This window comes from Panthera leo, chromosome A1, assembly GCF_018350215.1.
Source record: "Panthera leo isolate Ple1 chromosome A1, P.leo_Ple1_pat1.1, whole genome shotgun sequence".
Classification (NCBI taxonomy): domain Eukaryota; kingdom Metazoa; phylum Chordata; class Mammalia; order Carnivora; family Felidae; genus Panthera; species Panthera leo.
Genome location: NC_056679.1, coordinates 19,297,117 through 19,321,363, shown reverse-complemented (window position 1 = coordinate 19,321,363; position 24,247 = coordinate 19,297,117). Strand labels below are relative to the sequence as shown.

Genomic DNA, 24,247 nt, shown 5'->3' with positions numbered 1-24,247 from the left:
AGAAGCAAAACAAGTTGCCAACATCTCAACCACCCGCCCACCTGTGTTAGCGCCTTCCCTCTGGCGGTAGGGTGAACTGTTCTTACCCCCGAGGTCAGGCTCCAAGTACCCACCCCTTCCTGGGTTTCCTCCCACCCCCCCTGATAGATTCTTCTCAGAGGCCTTCACAGGAGCCTACTGGTCCCCAAACCCCTTAGTGCTGGAGTGGCTTGCAGCTCAGCCCTTGGACCCCTTCCCCGTCTGTACTCATTCAGTCCAGTAGAAATACCACTTATACCCAGTAACTCCCAATTCCACACTTAGGGATCCAAAGGCTCAACCAGCATCCCCTGCTGGCTATTTAATATGCATCTCAAATGTGAAACTTGCCTAAAACTGAGCTCCCAGTATTCTGCCCCTTCCCTGCTTCTACCACCGTCTTTCCCATTTCCTCCCTTCCACTCGCCCAGCGCAAACACTTGCATTAACCCTTGATAAGAACTGCGTCCTGCATTCAAACCCACAGGTAAATGTTGAGCAAATCCTGTCAGTTCCATGTTTAAGTATGTGCAGCATCCATGTGTACCCCCTACTACATACAGCTCAGGTCCAAACCACCAGCACATCTCACCTGCGGTACTAAAACAATCCCCCAGGTGGTTCTTGGCACCTAAAGTCTATTCTCAACACAAAAACCAGAGGAGTCCCCTTAAAGGGGAAGTCAGACGACTGCAGTCAGCTCCACTCCCGTCTCCTCTGCAACCAATCCACACACTGCTCACCCCTCACTCACTGGGCTAAATCTCTTCTGATCCGGCAGTTTTTGTAACAAAGCAAAAGGCATGCTCCACCCTCAGGGCCTTTGTGCCCACTACTCTCTACTCTCTCAGCTTAAAAACAACCCTCCTCCAACACCCCATATCCAGGTGGTTCACTTCCTCACCTTCCTCAAATGTCACCTTCTCAGTGACTTGCCCGGTTACCCCCTTTTCATTTCAAACACTCCCGCTGCCGCTGCCCATCCTTTCCTGCCAAGTTTTTGGAGTACTCAACTACCATTGATACGGTAATATATATTTTACTTACTTATATATTTACTGACTGTCTCTCCATTAGGATGTAAGTTTCACAAGCGCAGGAAACCCTTGTCTGTTTTCTTTACTCACCTCTGTATTCCCAGCACTACAACAGTGCTTACATTTACGTTTCTCGATAAGTATTTGTTGAATGAATGACACAGAAAACTAAACAAAAACAACTCACGTAATTTTTTGCTATGAAAAACAGACTGCCAAACTTTCAAACAAGTATTCAACATTCAGAAGGTACCCCATCCTAGGCTGGCTCTCTTCTCCCTTACTTCTTTTCTCCTCTAAGCCAACAGTCTAAACTCAACTACTACTGAGAACAGGACTTATTAAAAAAAGAAAGAAAGAAAGAAAAATCAGCTGCGTAAATTTGAAGATATAATTGGCTTTATGGAATGCTTCATGCATCAGGCAGCACCCCATCGACCAAGTAAAGGGGCACCCCAAGGGGTTGTACAGAATGGAAGGTTTTAAGGGAAGGAGGGTGGGGCCTGAAAGTTGTAAGCAACAGAAAAGAAAAGACTGAAAGGATTGTTTCAGACAAGATCATCTTCCCTGAGAGGGAAGGGGAGAGGGTCTTACTATGTGCCGAACCTCATCTTCCTTTAGGGGACAGACAAGACCCGCGTGACAGAATACCTCACTGGTGCTTATCAGAAAACTCCTAACCAGTTAAGGGTTGTATTTCTGCAGGAGGTTGAAACTTCACTTAGGTTAGGTAGGAACCCCTGGTTTACACAGTCTTGGGGCCTTAACCTAAGTGGCACCATTTTGATCCTGTGGTTTTCTTGTTAACCTGCTCCACCTAAAAGAGGCAGTTACTCCTGTGCTCTGGCCAATTATTGTCAAAGGGCCTTGTCAGAGCTTCCAAGAGAAGGTAAGTAGCTGCAATTTTACACAATAAAATCTTCTAACTTAAAAATGTTGAAAACATGGGCCCCTGGGTGGCTTAGTAGGTTAAGAGCCCAACTCTTGATTTGGGCTCAGGTCATGATCTCACAGTTCGTGGGTTTGAGCCCCTTGACAGGCTAGTAGCATGGCAACCTGCTTGGGATTCTGTCTCCCTTTCTCTCTGCCCCTCCCCTGTGCTCTCTTCCTCTCTATTTCTCTCTCAAAAATAAAGAAACATTTAAAAATAAATAAATAAATATTAAAAAAATAAAAATGCTGAAAACAGACACAAAGTTCTGGTCAATGAAACATAAGGAAAAGCTGTTTGTCAGGGGTCCTGAGAAGGCGCCTTAAAAGAGAGAGTGGGTTTGCCCTTACCCCTTCCTCATTTCTGCTGTGTATAACATGGATTAGATGGCTGGAGTCCTGGCAGCCAGCTTAAGGCCATGAGGTCTCAGGAACATGCAGCTGCATCCTAGCTTGCTAGAGCAGAGAGAGCGGAATCTAGCTTGCTAGAGCAGAAGGAAGGCGGAATCCCTGATGACCCTGAGATGCCAAACCAACCTGGGACACATGCCGTTAGACTTCACTGACAGCCACGTTGCTTTGGGCTTTCTCTTATACACAGCCAAACACAATACAATTCTATTATAAGTGTCAAATGCGGTAGAGGAGTAGGAACTTCTGGCATGGCAGTACGAGTTATGCAGATCAGCTCCCCAGTGAAATTGGCGAAAATTATTTTATTTTAAATTTATTTATTTGGGGGAAGGACAGAGACAGAGGGAGAGAGAGAATCCCAAGCGGGCTCCATGCGTCAGTACAGAGCCTGATGCGGGGCTTGATCTCACAAACCATGAGATCACTGCCTGAGCCAAAATCAAGAGTGGACGCCTAATCGACTGGGCCACCCAGGTGCCTTTGAAAATTATTTTAAAGAAACCGAACAAATATGAAAAATAGCTGGAAATGATCCTAAAGACATATAGCAAATGAAGAAACGATTTAATTCAAGAAAACCTACTAGGGGCTCCTGGGTGGCTCAATCGATTAAGTGTCTGACTTCAGCTCAGGTCGTGATGTCACAGTTTGTGAGTTCGAGCCCCGCGTCAGGCTCTGTGCTGACAGCTCGGAGCCTGGAGCCTGCTTCAGTTTCTGTGTCTGCCTCGCTCTCTGCCCCTCCCCTGCTCTCTGTCTCTCTCTCTGTCTCTCTCCCTCAAAAATAAGCACTTTAAAAAAATTTTTTTGAAAACCTACTAACATTAGTTAAAAACAGCAAGAGTCTGTGCTGTTTTTTTTTTTTTTAAGTTTATTTACTTGTTTTGAGAGAGAGAGAGTGGGGGGAGGAGCAAAGGGAGAGAGGGAATCCTAAGCAGGCTCCTGGCTAGCACAGTGCCTGATGAAGAACTGTGAGTTCATGACCTGAGCGATATCAAGAGTCAGATGCTTAATCACTTAATTGACTGAGGCCCTCCTCCCCGCCCCCTACCCCGGAGCCCCGAGTCCGCGCTGTGTGACTCAAGACCTCACTCCCTCACCTCTCCGAACTCAGCGAGGTGGAAACTCCACTTGACTGGTGCAGCCAAGAACACAGGGATCACTCTCCACCCAGCAACCAGTCGGTGGGCTTTCTTCCCAGGAGGGGCAAGGCATCGGCACTTCTTACCCTGTCCATCTCATCCTGATGTTGAAGCTAAGTTGCAGGCTGATGCAGCCAAGAGGTGGAGGTTCCCTTCTTCCAACTAGTCCCCGCTGGTGGTACAAAGGCTCTACCTTGAGCATGGTGCACCCAGAATATGGGGCCTCAACTGCCCTTGCTCTGGTTCGTAACATTGTGGTTCCAACCCAAGAGGGGAAAGCTGAGCAGAACGGAGGGTATTGCCGACCCCGTGCCGCTGGCGAATTCCCTTCTCCACGCACTCAACTCTAAAAGAGGGAGAGCCAGAGAAAAGTGTGACATCATTGCCATCCCCAGTTCGAGCCTTGGCTCAGAAATTGTGCCTGGGTGAGGCAACTGGGAGGAGACAGGTGGATCGACTGGACATATAGATGAAACTATAGGCTGGCCAGTTTGCTGGAGTGACCTGGGAAAAGAGGCCACGAGGGAGAATATGACCAGGGTCAGAACAAATCTCAAAACACTGAGCTCAGGAACATCCCATCAAAGGAGCCTGAGTCTGAATGGACCCAGCTGTGGAGCAATGTATGCCCCTGGCATTATTGAAAACAATAGATCAGCCAGCAATTAGTGGAGCTTAATAGCTAGGTGCAGCCAGGAAAAACCACAAAGACAAAATAATTGTTATTACAAGGTGACTGAGGGCACACTCAGGGCTGTGCACTTGAGAAACAACAACAGAGGCTCAATACTGCCAGGGTGAACGGTCTGGCTCTTGATTTCGGCTCAGGTCATGATCTCATGGTCATTGAGATCGAGGCCCATATCAGCTAGAGCCTGCTTGGGATTCTCTCTCTCCCTCTCTCTCTCTCTTGCTCTCACTCTTGCTCTCTCTCAAAATAAATAAATAAACATTAAAAAAAAAAGGTCTCCACTAAAATAATCTAGTAGGTCACTAAATAATAAAAAAGCAAGCCCTTGGGGGGCACCGTCAGTTAAGCAACCGACTTTGGCTCAGGTCACGATCTCATGGTTTGTGAGTTTGAGCCCCGCGTAAGGCTCTGTGCTGATAACTTGGAGCCTGGAGCCTGCTACAGATTCTGTGTCTCCCTCTCTCTCTGTCCCTCTCCCACTCACAGTCTCAGTCTCTCTCTCTCTCTCTCTCTCAAAAATAAAATAAACATTAAAAAAATTAAAGAAACAAAAGCAACCCCTTGGGTGGGGTGGTGAGGGAGTAGCAGCATGCAGAATTGTCTAAAATGTCCAGTTTCTAACAAAAAATTATGAGACACGCAAAAAAAGAGTATGACCCATACACCAGGGGAAAAAAGCAGCCTATAATTGCAACCAGATGTAGGATTTAATATACAAAGGCAGAAACCATTAAAAACATTTTAAAGAAATAAAGAAAGGGATGATGACAATATCACATCAAATAGAAAATATCAGTAAGTAGACAGAAATCGTAAAAAAGGAACCAAATGGAAATTCTGCAGTTGAAAAGTATAGAAACTGAAATGAAAAGTTACTAGTTGAGTTTAACAGTAGATTTGAGCTGAAAGAATCAGCCAACAAGAAGAGAGCTCAAAGAGATAATGCCATCTCAGAGAGGAAAAAAAGAATGCAAAAAAATTAATAGAACCTCATGAAACTGTGACCCACAGGGTTAATGAGGTTGAAACTAGCATAAAGTTTAAAGCTTGTTTCCAGAGAACTCTTTCCCCCTAATCACCTGTTGTGTCTTTTCAGACCCCGCTATCAAACCCACTAGTTGTCTCTGCAGAAGCCTGGGCTCGTGGTCAACTGATACAGTTCCAGCCTATGAACAAGCAAGGCCCTGCCTTCCTTACCCAAGATAACAAGCCAAGACCCCATCCAGTTTATACTAGCTCTTGGAGCATGCCCACACCCCGTCTCCGTGTCCTAAGATATAAGATAACCTGTTGACATCAGGGCTGAATATTAAGTCTTCCTCTAAAGTGAACATGGGATATATGTTATATGTATATTTGCTCAATGCACATGCTACATTGTGCCTCATGAACAGTCATAAGTTTCCCTGCCCTATTCATCAATATGTATGCAATCTCAACCCCTACGATTATTAAAAAAAAAACTTGTTCTCTCCTCTTTTAGGCAGGCCGATTTGAGGCTTGCCCTCCTGTCTCCTCACTTGTCTGCCTCTCAAATAAACCCTTTCCTGGCTGCAAACCTAATGTTTTGGTGATCGGTTCTGCTTTGTATTGGGCAGATGGATTTGGGTTCGGTTACACTCATAGAAATTTGGGACACCACTGCCCATACCAACTCAGGTGTAATGGGAGACCAGGAAAGACAAAGTAGGAAAAATACTCAAAGAAATATTGACTGAAAACTTCTCCAAATCTAATGAAAAACTACTATTACTACTACTACTACTACTAATGGCCTACACATCCAAAAAGTTCCATGAACTTTAGACTCAAAAACACAAATAGATTAAAAATGAAAGAATGGAAAAAGATACATCTGGCAAATGGCAACCACAAGAACACTGAGGTAGTTATGCTAATACCAAACAAAACAGACTTTAAAACAATGTTACCAGAAATAAAGAGGTACATTTTATAATGACAAAAGTCAATCCATGAGGAAAATGTAAAAATTATAAACATATACATCTAAAAACAGAACACAAAATGGGTTCCCAGACAAAAATAACGGACAGAAATGAGAAGAGCAAAGACAATTCAGGGGTGCCCGGGTGGCTCAGTGGTTAAGTGTCCGACTCTTGATTTCTGCTCAGGTCATGATCGCGTGAGTTCGAGCCCCGCATGGGGCTCTGCGCTGACAGTGCAGAGTCCACTTGGGACTCTCCATCTCTCTGCTCCTCCCCTGCTTATGTTCTCTCTCTCTCTCTCTCTCTCAAAATAAATAAATAAACTTAAAAGAAATTTTAAAAAATAAATAACACATTTTTTAAAAAAAAGACAATTCACCAGTGACACTTGGAGACTTCAATACCCACTTTCAAAAATGAACAAAACTGTGCAGAATATCAACAAGGGAACATGTGACATTGTGGTTTATAGGAAACCTAAAGGCCTTGGAATCTCTTAAGTGATGGCAGATTAAAATTCTCATTAATACCCTGCCCAATGCAACTCTTCCACCTGGCTGTTCCTGAGTGACATCCTTTTATAACACACGATATAAGTAGGTACTTCTCTCAGTTCTGTGAGCCCCTCTAGCAAATTAACTGAACCCAAGGAGTCAGAAGTCAGTCAGAGGCACAGGTAACAGTCTGGACTTGCAACTGGTGTCTGAACTGGCGAAGCAGGAGTCTTTAGAACTCAGTCTTGCAGAATTGAGCTCTTAACCTGTGGGATCTGATGCTATCTCCAGAAAGCTAATTAAGTTAGGTTGTAGAACACCCAGCTGGCCCAAGAAGTGCTTGGCGTGGGGAAAAACACCCACACGCTGGAACTGGTAGCAGAATCACAAAACAGAAGACAGGAACAACACTGTAAACCAACCAGACCCATTTAATAAAATGGAAATAATGCAAAGTCTGTTCTTCACTCATAATAGAATAAAAAAATCAGTAAAGAAAGAAATCCGGGAAACTCACAAATAAGTGGAAATTAAACAACACACTCCTAATAACCAATGAGTCAAAGAAGAAACTAAAAGGGAGATTAGGAAATACTTTGAGATAAACGAAAATGAAGACACAACTTACCAAAATGTATGAGATGCAGCTAAAGCAATGCTTAGAGGGAAACTTATAGTTGTCAATGCCTGTATTAAGAAGGAAGGATCTCAAATCAATAACCTAACCTTCTGCCTAAGACACTGGGAAAAAAAGACAACTAAACTAAACCTAAAGAAGCATAAGGAAGTTATATTAGTATCCTAGTATTGCTGTAAAAAAATACCACAAATTGAGTACTGGAAAGTTATTGTCTCCTAGTTCTGGAGGTTAGAAGTCAAAGATTTTCCTTTTGGGGGGCTCTGAAGGAGAATGTGTTCTATGCCTCTCTCCTACTTCCTGGTGGTTACTGTCAATCCTTAGCATTTCTTGGTTAATAGAAGCATCACTCCAATCTCTGTGTCAGTAATCAGGAAGCTTTCTCTTCTCTGTGCCTTCATATGGTACTCTTATAAGGAGAGCAGTAATTGGATTTAAGGTCCACCAGGATCCTGTATGACTTCATCTGAATGTAACTAATTACACCTGCAAAGAGCCTATTTCCACGTAAGACGACGTTCACGGGTACGAGGGCTTAGGACTTCAACCTATCTTTTGGGGGCACCGTTCAACCCACAACACAAGAAAATAATGAAGATTAGAGAAAAAAATTAATGAAATAGAGAATAGAAAAATACAGAAAACTGTTGAAACCAAAAGCTGATTCTTTGAAAAGATCAATAGAATTGACAAACCTTTAGCTAGAATGACCAATGACCAAAGAAACAAAGACTCAAAGTACTAGAATGAGAAACGAAAGAGGGGTTATTATCACGATCTTAAAGAAATAAGGTTTATATTAGATACAATTAGAAACAACTATATGCCAACAAGTTAGGTAAATTGGATGGAAACAGCCAATTCTAAAAAGAAAAACTACCAAAACTGAGTTAAGAAGAAACAGACAATCTGAATCAACTGTTAAGAAGTAAGATACTGAATTAATAATCGGAAAGCTTTCCAAGAAAAAAAGCCCAGGCATTCAGACAGGTACTGAATGCCATCAAATATTAATTAAGGAGAATTAATACAAAATTTCAGTAAAGTCTTCCAAAAAACAAAAGACAAGGGAACGCGGCTCAGTTCATTCTATGTATAAGGACAGCATTACCTGGATACCAAAACCAGACAAAGATATCACAAGAAAACTACAAACCAATATCTCAGGTGAATATGGACAAAAAGATTCCTCAACAATACAGTAGGAAACCATATCCAACAACATATAAAAAATATTACATGCCATGACCAAGTTGGATCTTTCCAGGAATGCAAGTCTGGCTTACCATCCAAAATCAATTCATGGAATACACGACATAGAATAAAAAACAAAAGACACTTTGTCATCTCAACAGACACAGCGAAAGCATTTGACAAAATCCAAAATCCTTTCATGATAAAAACGCTCAACAAACTAGGAATTGGAGGGAACTTCCTCAACCTGGTAAGGCATATCTCTGCAAAACCAAGAGCTAACCTCATACTTAATGGCGAAAGGCTGGAAGCTTTCCCCTAAGATCAGAAATAGACAAAGATTCCATTTACGTGAAATCTTTGCAATAGGCAAATCTAAAGATATAGAAAGTGGATTAGTGGTTGCTTAGGCAAGGGGACCATGTGGAGGTGGGGAGTGATAGATGAAGGGTGTAGGCTTTGTTTCTGAGGTAATGAAGATACTATAAAACTGATTGTTGTGATGACTGCATGTACCTGTGACTCATCTTAATAAAGCTGTTTTTCAAATGTTTTAGTGTTTATTTATTTTGAAAGAGAGAGAAAGCACCCACACACGAGCACACAGGCACACTGTCGCTGTCGGTGCAGAGCCCACTGCAGGGCTTGATCTCGCTACCTAGAGATCATGACCTGAGCCAAATCAAGAGTGGGACGATTAACGCTTACCTGAGGCACCCAGGCACCCCTAAGCGGTTTGTTTTTTTTTTTTTTGACATCATTAGAGACACCATTAAAATAAGAATTAGGGAGGATCTGCCTTTGGCATTCATGGAATCCTCAACAAAGGAGGTTCCAGACAAGAGGTGAAGCAACAGGAACAGAAGTGGACAGAGCGCCAGTGTATATACCAGGAGAATGCTCATAATTGCAAAAGCACCCAAACCACCCAGTATCCTTCAAGCAAAATGGATAAACGGTGCTATATTCCCACAATGGCATACTGCACAACAACGAATCTCAGAAATGTAATGGCCAGTAAATTAAACTACTGGGGCTCCACCAAAACAAAAAGCTTTTGCACAGTGAAAGAAACCATCAACAAAACAAAAGAGCAACCTGCCGAATGGGAGAAGATATTTGTAAATGACATATCCAATAAAGGCTTGATGTTCAAACTGTATAAAGAACACACCAACCTCAACACCAAAAAAACAAATAATCCAATTAAAAATGGGCAGAGAACTTAAATAGACATATGTCTAAAAAAACATACAGGTGGCCGACAGACCCGGGCAAAGATGCTCAACATCACTAATCTTCAGGGAAAGGCAAATCGAAACCACAATAGGATATTACCTCACACCTGTCAGACTGGCTAAAATCAAAAACATAAGAAACAACAAGTGCTGATGAGGATGTGGAGAAAAAAGGAACCCTCATGCGCTGTTGGTGGGAATGCAAGCTGGTGCAGCCATTGTGGAAAACGGTATGGAGTTGCTTCAAAAATTAAAAATAGAATTACCATATGATCCAGTACTTCCAGTACTGGATATTTACCCAAAGAAAACTAAAACACTAATTTGAAAACACATATGCACCCCTATGTTTACCACAGCATTATCTGTAATAGTCCAGATATGGAAGCAGCCCAAGTGTCCATCCACAGATGAGTGGATAAAGATGTGGGGTATATGTGTGTATATATATGAAATGGGGTATTAGCCACAAAAAAAAGAATGGAATCTTGCCATTGCAACAACATGGATGGATCTAGAGAGTATATTACCAAGTGAAATCAGTTAGAGAAAGACAAATACTTTATGATTTCATTCTTATGTGGAATTTAAGAAACAAAACAAATGAGCAAAAAAAAAGAGAAGGAGAGAGAGAGAGAGAGAGAGAGAGAGAGACAAAAAAACAGACTCTTCAACAGAGAGAACAAACTATTGCCAGAGGGGAGGTAGGTAGGCAGATGGGCAAATAGAAGAGGATTAAGAGTACACGCATCACGACGAGCACTGGATAATGTAGAGAATTGGGGAATCACTATATTATATACCTGAAACTAACATAAACACCGTATGTTAATTATACTGGAATTAAAAATTAAAAATTTTTATTTAAAATAAATAATTTTTTTGTTTTAATTTTTTAAATGTTTATTTATTTTTGAGAAAGAGAGACAGAGAGAGAGAGAGAGACAGAGAGCACATGAGTGGGGGAGGGACAGAAGAGAGGGTGACACAGAATCCAAAGAAGGCTCCAGGCTCTGAGCTGTCAGCACAGAGCCCGACATGGGGCTTGAACTCACAGATCACATATCATGACCTGGGCCGAAGTGGGACACCCAAACAAGTCACCCAGGAGCCCCTAAAATAAATAATTTTCTTAATGTGATATCCACTTAGAGAAGCTAGCACAGAAGACTAAACACACGACAACGGAATTTTTATAAAGCTCAGAAACAAGCAAAACTAAATAATGTATTGTTCAGGCATTCATACATGTGTGATAAAATTTTACAAAAACAAAAACAAAAGCTGAGTTACAACGAACAAAGAACAGGATGGCAGTTACCTCTAGAGTGGGTACTTCTAACGGTGACACCAGAGAAGGAACAGTTGAGTGGATGCCATTCATGTCCATGTTGGCATGGACAACATTCTCGTTCTTGGGTCAGGTGGTAGGTTCACAGGCATTCTCTATCTTACTATGCTTTATAACTACATATATGGTTATAGACATTTCTTTTATGTCCAATAAACTGATAGAATAATAAAAGAAAAATCTTAAAGTGAATAGGTGAGTGGAAACCTGCAAATGAAGATGATTCTTTCTGGAAGACTGAGAAAGAAGGAGAGGGGAGAAATAGTACGAGAGCAAACGGGAGACACAGGTAATGGGAGAGATTTTAAAATGAAGGCAAATGGCATGAGTTTATAAACCAAAGGGAGAAGTCTGCAGAAAGAGGAAAAGACTGGAGGTGAGAAAAGACATGACCAGTAAGGGCTCCAAAACAGGTAGAGAAGAAGGGATACGGGACAGGGGCACTGAGGCCAGGGAGAGAACCTTGAAAAGAAAGCAAGCCTGTCCTGAGACTAGATGAGGAAGTGAAAATACGTTGTAGATATAAATAAAATTCTGGAAGAAGAGGCACTGAGGGAGGCAGAAAGATGAAGAAAACCATATACAATGGTATCCAGCTTTCTTGAAGTAAGCACTGAGGTCATCTGTTGAAAATAAGGAAGGCAGAGATGAGCAAGCAGGGAAGGTTTGAAAGAGTCGCAAGAAGTTGACACAGAACAAGTGAAAAGCAGGCACAGATGAGATGAGAAACAAGAAACCACTAGCAGCATCAAGGGGGGGTTGCCTGCATTTCCCAGCAGTTCTGTCCCTGTGGTGTGGCAGCAGGGCCCTGGGACAGCAGTTGGAGGACCCTGGACTGGGGGGCGGGGGCAGCAGGAGGGAGCCTGGGAGGAAACTTCAGACTACACCAAGTGGTCCTCCAAGATAGGGAGAGGGCATACAAGTTTACTGATAATAATAACAGCCTCCGTGATGGGCAGCTTTTAAAGCCTATTAAAAAAAAAAAAAACAACACCACTGAGTTGAGAGAAAGAAACACACACACACACACACACACACACACACACACACACACACACACACACAGGAAAGACTGACTGAGCTCACTGGACTGAAATAGGCCTAAGACGTTAATGTTGGTTATCTTTCAGAAACAAGATTGTATTTATTTCTAAAAATTAGTAACTTGATGCAGCGAAAGCAAGCAATGAAGGAAGTTTACAAATATGCTAACAGCCATCCTAAGAGTAAGAAAGAATAAAAGTGAATTTTCCCCTTTTGGTCTTTATTTTCCAAATTTCAGTCACAGAATTAAATTACTTTTATAATAGTAATTTTTAGTTTCTGTGGGAACAGAGGCTTCAACAGAATTGCTGCATTCTGAATCCACAGGTTTCAAACCACTGGTGTTTTTAAATCTTATTTGCCATGCTGGTTACATCACAATGAAAAGTCCCTCTCTGCTTTGCCCTCTACTTTATCTCATCGACCTTTGATCTGCTTAGATTTTTTTCCTTTAACTTAGTTTAAAAAAAAAAAAAAAAGTCAGACATTCGAGAATTTCACTGGGTAAGGATTTCTAATCCTACTGATAAAATAATATTGCACAGGCTTGAACATGGACACATTCTGCTACCTGTGCTATGGCATCAGTGGACAGTAATGGACTTGGGTCATCTCCATCCTTGCAACGAAGATGTCAGATAAAGAAGCACTAAAAATCCAATTCTCTTCCCCCCCCCCCCCGCCAGCTTTTTTTTTTTTTTTTTTTGGGTTTATTTCTTTGTTTTGAAAGAGAATCTCAAGCAGGGTCCACACTATCAGCGCAGAGCCCGACGTGGGGCTTGATCTCACGACCCTGGGATCAAAACCTGAGCCACAATCAAGAGTTGGGTGGTTAACTGATTGAACCACCCCGGCACCCCTCCCCCACCGCAGTTTACTCCCAGTTAGTCCTGGACCAACTATTCTCTGTGTTGTTGCTAGAAGGACTACCATTGCCTCTGATGCTCTGGACACTGAAGAGTGCAGAAAACCTCCACTGTCTCCTGACATGACACTGGGAACGGGACTCCCAGTTCTGTAGGGCTTTGGCCACCTTGGATCTGGATGGGATGACCCCAGCAAAGGCCTCTGATCAGGTCTCCAGCACCTCTGTTCCCAGTTTGCCCTTTATTTCCGAAGAGCACCATACACCATTTCCCCCTGTGCAAACTCCCCCGTCTGTGGGATAAAGTCCAAAGGCCTGAGAAACAGAGCCTTCCACAACCACTTCCCAGGCTGTCAAGCCACTCAGGGCAAATCTGTCTTTCCACTTCTGGCCTCTGCACCTTTGCACATGCCAGACTCTACCTGCGACATCCCTCTTCTCATTCTTCTGTAGTGCCCAGCTGACACATTTCTCCTTCAAAACCTCAGTCATGAAATACCTCTTCTTGAAGTTCTTTTTGCATCCCTTCCTCCCAGGAAAGGCCAATCGCTCTTGCCTGTGCGTGCTATGCTGTATACAGACGTCTTTGTTCTGGCACCTATGACTGTCAGCCCCAAGAGTACAGGGGCTGACCTCTATTCATCTTGGTGCCACTACTGCACTTCTATTCTGCTTTGGCCCAGCGTCAGAGAAACAGAAGGCACTCCATGTTTGTAGAGTGAAGGCTGAATGACCCAGCTCATGGACCACCTCCCTTTCAGGGTTACTGCTGCCTCAGACAGGCCTCCGGAGAGAAAACAATGCGTTGGGGGTGGGGGTAGGGAAAAATCTTGCTAGAACTCATTCATTCAAGAACAACTCTGGTGCACCTATTATAATAGCTACGGAGAATTTTTTTTCTCTTGAGATAGAGAGAGAACAGGTAAGTAGGGGAGAGGAGCAGAGTGAGAGAGAGAGAATCTTGAGCAGGCTCCACAGTGAGCAAGGAGCCCAACACAGGGCTCCATCCCTGGGACCATGACCTGGGCTGAAATCAAGAATCATACACTCAACCGACCGAGCCACTCAGGCACCCTTGGAGAATGTTTTTTAAGAGATACAAACCTGGTCCCTACTTTCAAGAAGCACAGAGTTGATCAAAAAAAAAAAAAAAAAAAAAGCTATATTCAGATAAGTTTAAATAATCATACCATATGACCAGGTGTCAAGGAAGTTTGAAAGAAAATATATACCCAAGAAAGTCAAAGCAGCCTGGCGAGGACTCAATTCCAGATCTCCCTGTTACTAGCTCTTATTAGTTGTAGGACCTTGAGGAAGTGACTTCACCTCTCTCTGCCTCAGTCCCCTCACCTGTAAAGACGATGAATTCTGACCTCGTATTGTACTACTTCCTCTCCTTCTCTCTGTTCCAGCCACTCTGGCTTTCTTTTACTGTTCCTCCCCTGTTCGGCTCACTCTGGACTTAGGACATTGACACCTTCTGGTTCCTCAACCTAGAACGCTCCTCCCAAATCTGAACCGTTCAGGTCTCTACTCATACAACCTCCTCAGAGATAATTTCCTGACGACCTGCCCTAGATAGTATCTCCCCTCCCATGTCCTGCCTAATGCCCATACTCGGATTTATTTACTCCACAACACTTACCAGTGCCAAAAATCACACTATTTGTCTACCCTTTTTAATTTCTGCCATCTCCCACTAGGACATAAATTCCTTGAGGGCAGGGTCTTAGTCTTAATTGGATCCCCAGTGCCTAGAACTAACTAGAATGGCTGGCACAGAGTAAATACTAAAAAAAAAAAAAAAAAAAAAAAAAAATTGTTAGGGGCACCTGGGTGGTTTAGTCAATTAAGCATCTGACTTTGGTTCAGGTCATGATCCTACTGTTCATGAGTTCGAGCCCCACTTTGGGTGAAGTGCTGACAGTGTGGGGCCTATGTGGGATTCTCTCTCTCACCCCCTCACTCACTCATGCCCCCCCCTCAAAAAAAAACAACAACTGTTAAATAAGTGGCGATAACAAAAAAATAATACTACATCAAAGGGTTTTGTGAGGATTAAATAAGACAGTGCACATAAAAGAATATAAAGTGCTTAGTACAGTGCCTAGCAGGTAGTAGGCTCAGTAACATCAGCTAATACTATTCTCTAAGAAATCCAGAAGAGGCTGAGGTCAACACAGGGAGAAGCAGTCACCAAAGTTTCAAGGAGGAAGCATCTTGAGCTTGATCTGGAATGATAAGGATTGTTCTGATGGGTAGAGAGGTGGGGGCACCGTAGGGAGTTAGAGGTGTGCCCCTGTCTGAGCCACCCTCCCCCATGTGTTCTTTGCACCTCCATTAAATGCAGAGCCATCACACTTAGAGGCATCTATTGACCAGCCTCTGTCTACCCATCCATTAATCCACTTCCCTTTCATTTCTGTACCACCAGAGCCTAAGACAAATTTCGCTACAAAAGGGCACAAAATAATGTTGTTGAGTTCACTTTAGAAATCTGTAGACCAGCAATTCAGGCCTACATGTCCATCCTAAAGAAATACTCAAGTGTCAGCATTAAAAATCATGTACGAGGATGTCCTCTACAGCATGGCTTGTGAAGGGAGGAAAAAAAGTTAGAAATACACAGAATGTCCACCCACAGGGAAAAAATAAAACTTACTATGGTATGCATCCATATTGTATAGAGGTTAAACTGAACAACAAGATAGATGTTTATGTACTGATATCAAACAATCTCCAAAAGACAGTTCTATTGAGGGGGGGGGGTGGGAAGAAAAGAAAGGTTGAAGAATACACACTATGTGATCTCATTTACAACAAACAAACAAAAATTTTAAAACCACATACATACAAAACCTAAAGATTTATCTGGAGATACACACACACACACACACACACACACACACACACACACATTTTTTAACCACTGTATTTTCAGCTCTTCAGTACCATGCCTGAAACATGCAGTAAGTGTTCAATAAATGTTTGCAGAACAAAGGATGGCATATGTAAATGTACAGAAAAGGATTAGGAAGCAGATCTGCTTTTCATGCTCAGTGTTTCTGTGCTGTTTGCATTTTTAAGTCACCACATTAATGCGTTACTTGTATAATTAAAATGAATTCAAAACAGTTCTTTAAAAAAACAGTTGCAGGACCTGGATAAAAAGAGACCCGCGCACTCTTCATAACTTCTCTGGGTAACTAATTTACTCATCCTGGGCAATTAGGGCTCTTACACAGCAACTCAACGCTCACTTTACAAATCCAGCTTCAGACATAAAGAGGAGTGGGAAAGTGCTGGGTTTTAAATTGTTCCTGCAAACCCGTTAAAGGCATAGCATTTGTAAGGGCGCTCTCCTGGAGCTAGGGCTCTAGCCCCCTGCCTTCCCGGAGCAAGCCAGGCCGCAGAGAAAGGCAGGCAGGTGGGCGTGGAAAGTCCTCCAGGTAGGTGTGAGCACGCGGCGCTCGGGTAGGGAAACTTACTTTCCAAGCGGCCCCTACTCTAGCAGTAAGCTGCCTCTCCTGCTCAAGCATCCTCCTCCGGAGGAACCAATTTCTTCTGTGATCCGCCCAGAGCCCACAGGTCACCTGGTTAGTGGAGAAGTGCGGTGTTAAAACCCCGGGAGCGGGCTGTGGGTGGCATCTCTGCGGTTCGGCTCTCTCACCCGGGGAAGGGTCTGGAAAAGGTCTCCTGCATTTCAGACCAGGGGATCAGCAGCCCTCGCCCCACCGGCTAATTCAAAGTTGCGCGCCCTGGCGCCCTGGCCCTTGGAGGGGGGGGGGGGGGGTGCGGGGATAAGCGCAAGGGCGGAGGGTTGGCCTCGGACCCTCATTCACACCCGGAGGCGGCCCTGCCCGTGCCCCTGGCGGGGACCGGTCCTCCCTCCCAGGTCTCCGCTACCTCGGGCCGGTACGCTGCGGACTTGGTCTTAGGCCCCCGGCGTGTGAAGGACAAGAGGGCGGGCGAGCGGCGCAGAGCCGAGCCGGAGATGCAGATCCCAGGGCTCGCCAACCGCCGGCAGAGAGGTGCGGCGTGGCGGGCACCTTCTTCGGGTCCGCTCCGCACAGCTGCCTCTCAGCTCCGCGCTTCGCTCCGGGGCGTCGCGGGTCCCAAATGCCGCAGCTGCCGCGGGAGTGAACTCCGCACCTGGGAAATCGATCCGAGATGCGCAAGGGCCTCCCATTGGTCTCAACGGCCGGCGGGCCCCGGGCTGGGGGCTTCCAGTGGGGGAGGGGGCCGAGGGCGGGTGCCCGGCTGTCCATCACAGGCCACGCCCACTCCAGCCCTACTCCCACTACGGCCCCGCCCGCTGGGGGGGCGGGACCTTTGTGCGCCACGCCGAAAACTTGTCTCCTCCCCGGGAGATTCTATTGACTGGAAGGCCGTGGGAAGCTACTATCAGCAGCCAATTGAAACGCGAAGCCTGCCCCATGGGGGCGGAGAGAACACCGCCCGCTTCCTCTGGAGCCAATAGAGAAAAGGAACAGAGAAGCGCTTCCTGAGTTCGGGGGTCGAGGGAAGATGGCGACCACCAAAGGGGGTTGGTGCTTGTGCGAGTTACTGAGGTGAGGAGCTGGTGGTGTGGGCTCGCAGGCGCTTTCTGTTTCGCGGTGGTTCCTGTCCGCCCAGGGCAACTGAAGTTTGCGGGGAAGGGGATCTTCTAGTCACGAATCTAGGCCTCAAGGATAGCGCTATTCTCACTTCGGAGTCTTTTAATTAGACTGAAGCTGACTGGGTTAAAGACTCAGTTAACCGCGTTTTCTTCGCCTGCCCCACTTCTGGCTGAAGGGTGCAGTTTCCCTTCCTTTTTCTTTTTTGTTCGCACTCCAACTATTCTGTTATAAATTATCCATATTCATTTCTCGTTTTCCTTTATAATGGAGCCATGGATCATTTTCCAAACTATCGTGTCTCTTTTTGGTAAAGAATAAACTGGCTCTTGTCACGTCTTAGTTTCCCCTCTTTCACTCACCAAAATGGTCGCTGTTAACATATGTCACTTAAATATGTTAACCTTGAAAATAAAACAGCTATCTTACCAGCAAAAATGGTTTGGTTGGTTTTGTTTGTTTTTTTCGGGAGTAGCAGAGAATTGCATTTCTGGATATACAAGCTATGACAAAACCATACCTGGCAAGTTCTACCAACGAGAGGACCGTTGTTTTATGGAGAAGGAGGAAGTTGAAGGGGTGGGGGGTTGAAGTAAAGTCCGCTGGAGAAAAGCAAGAGTAGTGAGGGTTTCTCATTGGCTGAGTTGCAGGAGTACTCTTGTAGGAAATGCGACGTACATCTCTCCCTGTTGGGGCCTGTTAGTGGCCATTCTATCGTGTTTAGGATTCTACTGTTGGATGCTGTCCTTGACAGTTCTTCATGAAATTGACATTTGAGTGATAGGGCTCTTCTGCGTTCCCCCTTCTGGCCTCCTGACTCCATTTCAGTGAGATTTCTCTTTATTTTCACAAATAAAACGTTTATGTTGAATCATCTGGTTCATGATCATCCATTGATCTTTATTTCCGGTTGATGTAGGAGTAATATAAAATTGTATTACATAGGTAATACATTGTTTCTTATAGAAGAGTTAGGAAATAGAGGAGCAAAAAAGAAAACTGACCAGGCGTGCTACCATCTGGAGATAACTACTGTTAACATTTTGGTGAAAAAAAAAAAAAAACCCAGACTTTTTTCCCCCTACTTTTATTGTTGTAATACTACTGTTTTGGTTTTTTTTAATTTTTTTTATTTTTAATTTTTTTTTTTTTTACGTTTATTTATTTTTGAGACAGAGAGAGACAAAGCATGAACGGGGGAGGGTCAGAGTGAGGGAGACACAGAATCTGAAACAGGCTCCAGGCTCTGAGCTGTCAGCACAGAGCCCGACGCGGGGCTCAAACTCATGGACCGTGAGATCGTGACCTGAGCCGAAGTCGGCTGCTCAACCAACTGAGCCACCCAGGCGCCCCTAAATGTTTATTTATTTTTGAGAGAAAGAGACAGCGCGAGTGGGGGAGGGGCAGAGAGAGAGGGAGACACAGAATCTGAAACAGGCTCCAGGCTCTGAGCAGTCAGCACAGAGCCCGATGCGGGGCTGCAACTCACGGACCGCGAGATCATGACCTGGGCCGAAGTGGGCCGCTTAACCAACTGAGCCACCCAGGCGCCCCATAATACTACTGTTTTTTACCTGACTTGCCCTAAATTTATTAAAAAAAAAAAAAAAAAAAAAAAAGACCTATTATATTCCATCTACACAGTTCTTTTAACACCTACCTATTTTTGTTCAGGTTGAAATTTGTAATTAGCATGATAGCATCCTGCAGTGTATACATATTCTCTCCAAAATTCAGGTATTGTTTCTTCATTTTTGTCCCCTCTACTCCAATTTCTATAATGATTATTTAAAACATTTTGAACAGGAAAGTCTATTTTCAGAGGCTTCCTATTCTTCCCTGACATTTGAAATATCCCTGACTCTGTGCTTTGCGCATTACAATGGCTAAATAAATGTTTGTTGAATGAATGAGTCACTGTTGATTAGTTATCTTTTAAAGCCTTGGGTTTCTGTGGTAAACATTATTTAATGGCACATATTTTTAGTATATATATATATATATATATATATATATATATATATATAAAAATGTATGTGTGTGTGTGTGTATACTGTATACTTTAATGTTTATTTTTGAGAGTGAGAGAGAGCATGAGTTGAGGAAGGGCAGAGAGCGAGGGAAACACAGAATCTGAAGCAGGCTCCAGGCTCTGAGTTGTCAGCACAGAGCTCTATGTGGGGCTCAAACTCGTGAACCATGAGATCATGACCTGAGCCAAAGTTGGACGCTCAACCAACTGAGCCACCCAGGCGCCCCTATTTTTAGTTAGATTTAAACAAATTCTAAAATGGATAGTTTTGATGTGCAAGTACTGTAGGATGTTTAATAAATTTAGTCTGTATCTTTGAAACTAAGAGACTCAATAAAGGACTGGCTCAACTTTAGTTATTAGTAGGATTTATTTTTTCTGATTTTAAGTTAAATAGTTCAGTTTGAAAATCCTATCACATGAATCTTCCCACTTAAGTCATTAGAAGGAAATGCCATAAAAATCCTTGGATTCTATGGATCAGCCTCATTTTAAATTAAATGGGCTTTTAACTTTTCCTGGGAAAGCTGTATAATATTCTTTTTATGAACAGATATATTCCAAACATTAAATAATTGACAAATCTTACCACTTATGTCAAACCCTGTTCATCCTTTAATTTAGTAGTTCTCAAAGTATGGTCCATAGACCTTGACAGGTCCTCAAGACCCTTTTAATAGTTCTTCAAGATCAAAACTATTTTTATAATAATTGAAGCTAACATTTGCTTTCTCATTATGTTTACATTTGCACCAATGGTGCAAAAGTAATAGTGGATAAAACTGCTACTTACTACAAATCGAGGCAATGACATCAAAGTATACGAGAAGTCTTGTGTTTTTCACCACCGTGTACTTGCTCAGGCCAGTTTTACTAAGAATGTCCTTGATGAAACAGTAAAAATTAATTTTGTTAATTAACCTTGAGTTGAATACATATCTTTTTAATACATATAATGTTTTCATACTGAAGTATGATGGTTATCTCAAGGAAAAGTTCTTGCATGATTGCTAAGTTGAAAGCTGAATTAGACACTTTTTTATGGGATGTGGTTTCTACTTGAAAGAATGACTGACAAAGTATGGTTTCTGACTTGGGTATTTGAAAATGAATGAAGTGACCCTGTCAGTTCAAAGAAAACAAGTGACAGAATTTATTGCTAATAATAAAGTTTGAACTTTCAAGTGAAAATTAGAATTTTGGAGAACCTGTATCTGCCATTCAAAGCTTGACCACTTTCCAATAATTAAAAGATTTTCCTGAAGAGATGGGTAGTGATATTAACAAATGTGATTTGGGGATATTATACAGTGAAAAAATGTGCCCACATTTGGAAAGTCTACATGAGTCATGAACCAATATTTTCCAAATAATCAAGTCATGACATTACAAAATCATGTATAGGTAAAAGATCCACTTAAAGTACAAGATTTCAGTATAACACAGTATGAAGAGGCATTGATTGGCTTTCAAACTCCATGTTGTACCTGACAATTAAGAAATTACCACTTGTCTAATTTGGTATAACATCACAGAAAAATGCTGTAACCATCCGAAAAGGGTATTTAAACATACTCCCTTTTCCTACTACATATCTGAGTGAGCTTAGATGTCCTTCATATACTTCAAGTAAAACAACATATCACTAAGATTGAATGCAGAAGCAGATATTAAAAGCCACTATCTTTTGTTAAGCCAGACATTAAAGAGATCTGCAAATATCTAAAACAGTAATACCCTTCTTACTGAATTTCTTTTTTGTTTGTTTGGAAAAAAGGGTTTTTTTTTAAATAAAAATGTGTTTTATATTAACTTGTAATGGATTTGTCATTGTCAGAATAATTCATTAAATTCGTCAGTTTCATTTCTGATATGCTAAATATTGGTAGATATAATCAACGAAAATGAGTATTTCTCAACAAGGGGTGATTTTAACTTCTGCAGGACATTTAGCAATGTCGAAATAATTCTTATGGTCATGATTGGAAGGGCACTATAGGCATCCAGTGGGTTGAGACCAGGAATGCAGCTAAACATCCTATAATGCATAAGACAGTCCCTGCAGACAAAGAATTATTGTGGTCTAAAATGTCAGCAGTGCCGAGTTTGGGAAATCCTGATAGAAATAAAAGCTGTATGGGGTCTTCAGGAATTTTTAAGAGTTTAAAGATATCCTGAGATCAATCATTCTAATAAGTCAAATACGTCTTCAAATAGTGCACTTATTCACAATAGGAAATCCCACATGAGAAGTTTGTTTCCAAACTAAATATAAATAAGATATTTATTTCTACCGGGGCTCCTGGGTGGCTCAGTCGGTTAAGCATCCAACTCTTGTTTTGGCTCAGGTCATGATCTCATGGTTCGTAAGTTCCAGCCCTACGTCAGGCTCTGCACTGTCAGATTTTCTCTCTGTGCTTGGGATTCTCTCTCTCCCTCTCTGCCCCTCCCACTTACTCTCTGTCTCTCTCTCTCAAAATAAATAAAACTTTAAAAATTAAGAAAAAAAGTTATTTCTCTGAAGAATTTATGTCTTCTACTTATGGACAATGAAAACTATGCAAGTACACAAAATATCCCCATACATGCTTGGATCATTAAGCCCTTCAGAGCCCAACCTGCTTTTCACTACCACGTACAAACTTAGAGTCTGTATATCTATGTCTCCCACCTGTCACTGCTCTCCACCAAATACTTGAACTCCCCGGCCCTGAGTTTTCATTATTTAAGTTTTAGTATTTTAGTGTTTTTATGTGTTACAAGCTCCCCGGATCCTTTATAAAGGGTAGGCAGGATAATAAAAAATATGAAGCTAGATACCAACTGTATTGCCCAACGGTAACAGAAAAACACACTTTGAAAAATTATTTTAACATCATCTAAGAGACGTGTGAAGAGGTAAAGAATTTTGTATGCAGTCAACAAACACGGATGCCTTCTCTGGGCCAGGCATTATGCTAGGCGTTGGCATCCAGTGGTAAAGAAGCCTGGGTCCTTCCTTGCCTTTGCAGAGCTTCAGTCAGCCTGGCAGTAAGAGCCTTTTAGCAGTCAGTGGGGGAGTGAGTATGGAGTAGAAGTAGGTTGTCAGAGCATTTATGGCAACTCATTTAGAGGCACATAAGGAAAGGCAGTGTTCTAGGGCCATAGAAACAGATCAGATGCAGAACTTGTAATAGAAATGGAGAGATCTAAGTTCCTCTCACCCCAGAAATGGTTCTATTTGAGGCGAAGTGAAAGAATAAAAATGATTTGCTACCTCACCAAACTTTTAACTAATTAAATGTTCATTATTGATCATTCAGAAGACATACTGCTCGGGTTCTGTGTCGTGATTTTTGAGGGTCAGATGCCATTCCTGATCATGTCTTGTTTAGGTTAATAATTAAATTTTAGTTTTTAGTCCTTTTTTTTTAAATTTTTTTTAACATTTACCTATTTTTGAGACAGGGAGAGACAGAGCATGAACAGGGGAGGGTCAGAGAGAGGGAGACACAGAATCTGAAACAGGCTCCAGGCTCTGAGCTGTCAGCACAGAGCCCGACGCGGGGCTCGAACTCACGGACCACGAGATCATGACCTGAGCCGAAGCCGGCCGCTTAACCGACTGAGCCACCCCGGTGCCCCTGTTTTTAGTCCCCTAACACATACACTGTTAGGAGAAAAGTGGCTCAACATTGATTTTTACTGCTGATTAAAAAGTATTTCGTTAGCAGACTCCCAGGTATAAAAATCTGTCTTTACTACTGATACATAAAGTGGATATGTAAAAGTAGACTTTAATTTGTTGTTTCTTTTGAATGGGCATTCTGTTGATTTTTATATTTTCCTTCTTGTTTCAGGTTTTTGTATTCATTATTCCTCCCTGGCCTGACAGTATGTGGAATTTTATGCATATGTTTGTTCATTATCCTCTGGGGAATCAGACTGCTGGTACGAAGAAAGAAAGAGTCAGTAGCAACTAGCAAAAATGGGAAAAATCAACTGGTGATTGCATTTTTTCATCCGTACTGCAATGCTGGCGGCGGAGGAGAAAGAGTTTTGTGGTGTGCCTTAAGGGCTCTGCAGAAAAAGTAGGTATGCATCTTTCTTAGGTCATTTGCTCTCGTATTACCTTTAAAAAAAAAATCATTGCCCAGAAATTTACCTTTCTCTCACCTTACTCGTGGCCAGGAATTAATTGTTCTTCAATAAGGAAACGCTTCTGTTATGTGCCAGCCTGCCTTACAAGATCCTGTTGAATTTTAGTTGATATGATAAAGAAATGGAAAGGGAAAGTGTCCACCCTTTAATGACAAAACTTAGCGGGGATAACTGTCACCTTGGAAGAACGTGTGGAGAAGTTGAATAGTAAACAGAAATATATCAAGTAATACCGAGGAACACTTTAAGCCTGAATACATTTAGTCCATAGTGGCACACAGGAGATAATCTCTGTGAGAGCATCTATCTGATTTTAATGTTGATATCATTACCAGCTAGTCTTAAATTACCATGTTCGAAAGAATATGCTACTACCCGGTCATTTCATGTTTTAGGCTTCCTTCTCTCCACCTGCATCTCCAGACGTAGAAGGAATAAACACAGTAAAGTACAAATTCCAT

At 42.5% G+C, this 24,247-nt stretch overlaps 2 protein-coding genes across 12 annotated transcripts in view; one reads left to right on the top strand and one right to left on the bottom strand.

Annotated features, from left to right (window-relative positions):
• The window catches only part of ATP7B (ATPase copper transporting beta), an 81,100-nt gene extending 63,899 nt beyond the window's left edge, over positions 1–17,201 (bottom strand). For 4 of the 8 annotated variants that reach the window (XR_006194399.1, XM_042908507.1, XM_042908199.1 and 1 more), the window contains exons 1-2: positions 16,905–17,136; positions 16,487–16,591 (exon numbers count right to left, since the gene is read on the bottom strand). Coding sequence is in view for 4 of the 8 variants with exons in the window: in XM_042908507.1 (XP_042764441.1) it covers positions 16,487–16,537 (51 nt within the window). In the remaining 4 variants the exon portion in view is untranslated. The other 4 variants (XR_006194414.1, XM_042908122.1, XM_042908351.1 and 1 more) reach the window with 3 other exon arrangements.
• Positions 17,202–17,374: 173 nt separating this feature from the next.
• The window catches only part of ALG11 (ALG11 alpha-1,2-mannosyltransferase), a 33,740-nt gene continuing 26,867 nt past the window's right edge, over positions 17,375–24,247 (top strand). For all 4 annotated transcript variants that reach the window (XR_006194368.1, XR_006194358.1, XR_006194343.1 and 1 more), the window contains exons 1-2: positions 17,375–17,569; positions 23,486–23,716. Coding sequence is in view for 1 of the 4 variants with exons in the window: in XM_042907785.1 (XP_042763719.1) it covers positions 17,526–17,569; positions 23,486–23,716 (275 nt within the window). In the remaining 3 variants the exon portion in view is untranslated. The remainder of the gene's footprint in view (positions 17,570–23,485; positions 23,717–24,247) is intronic.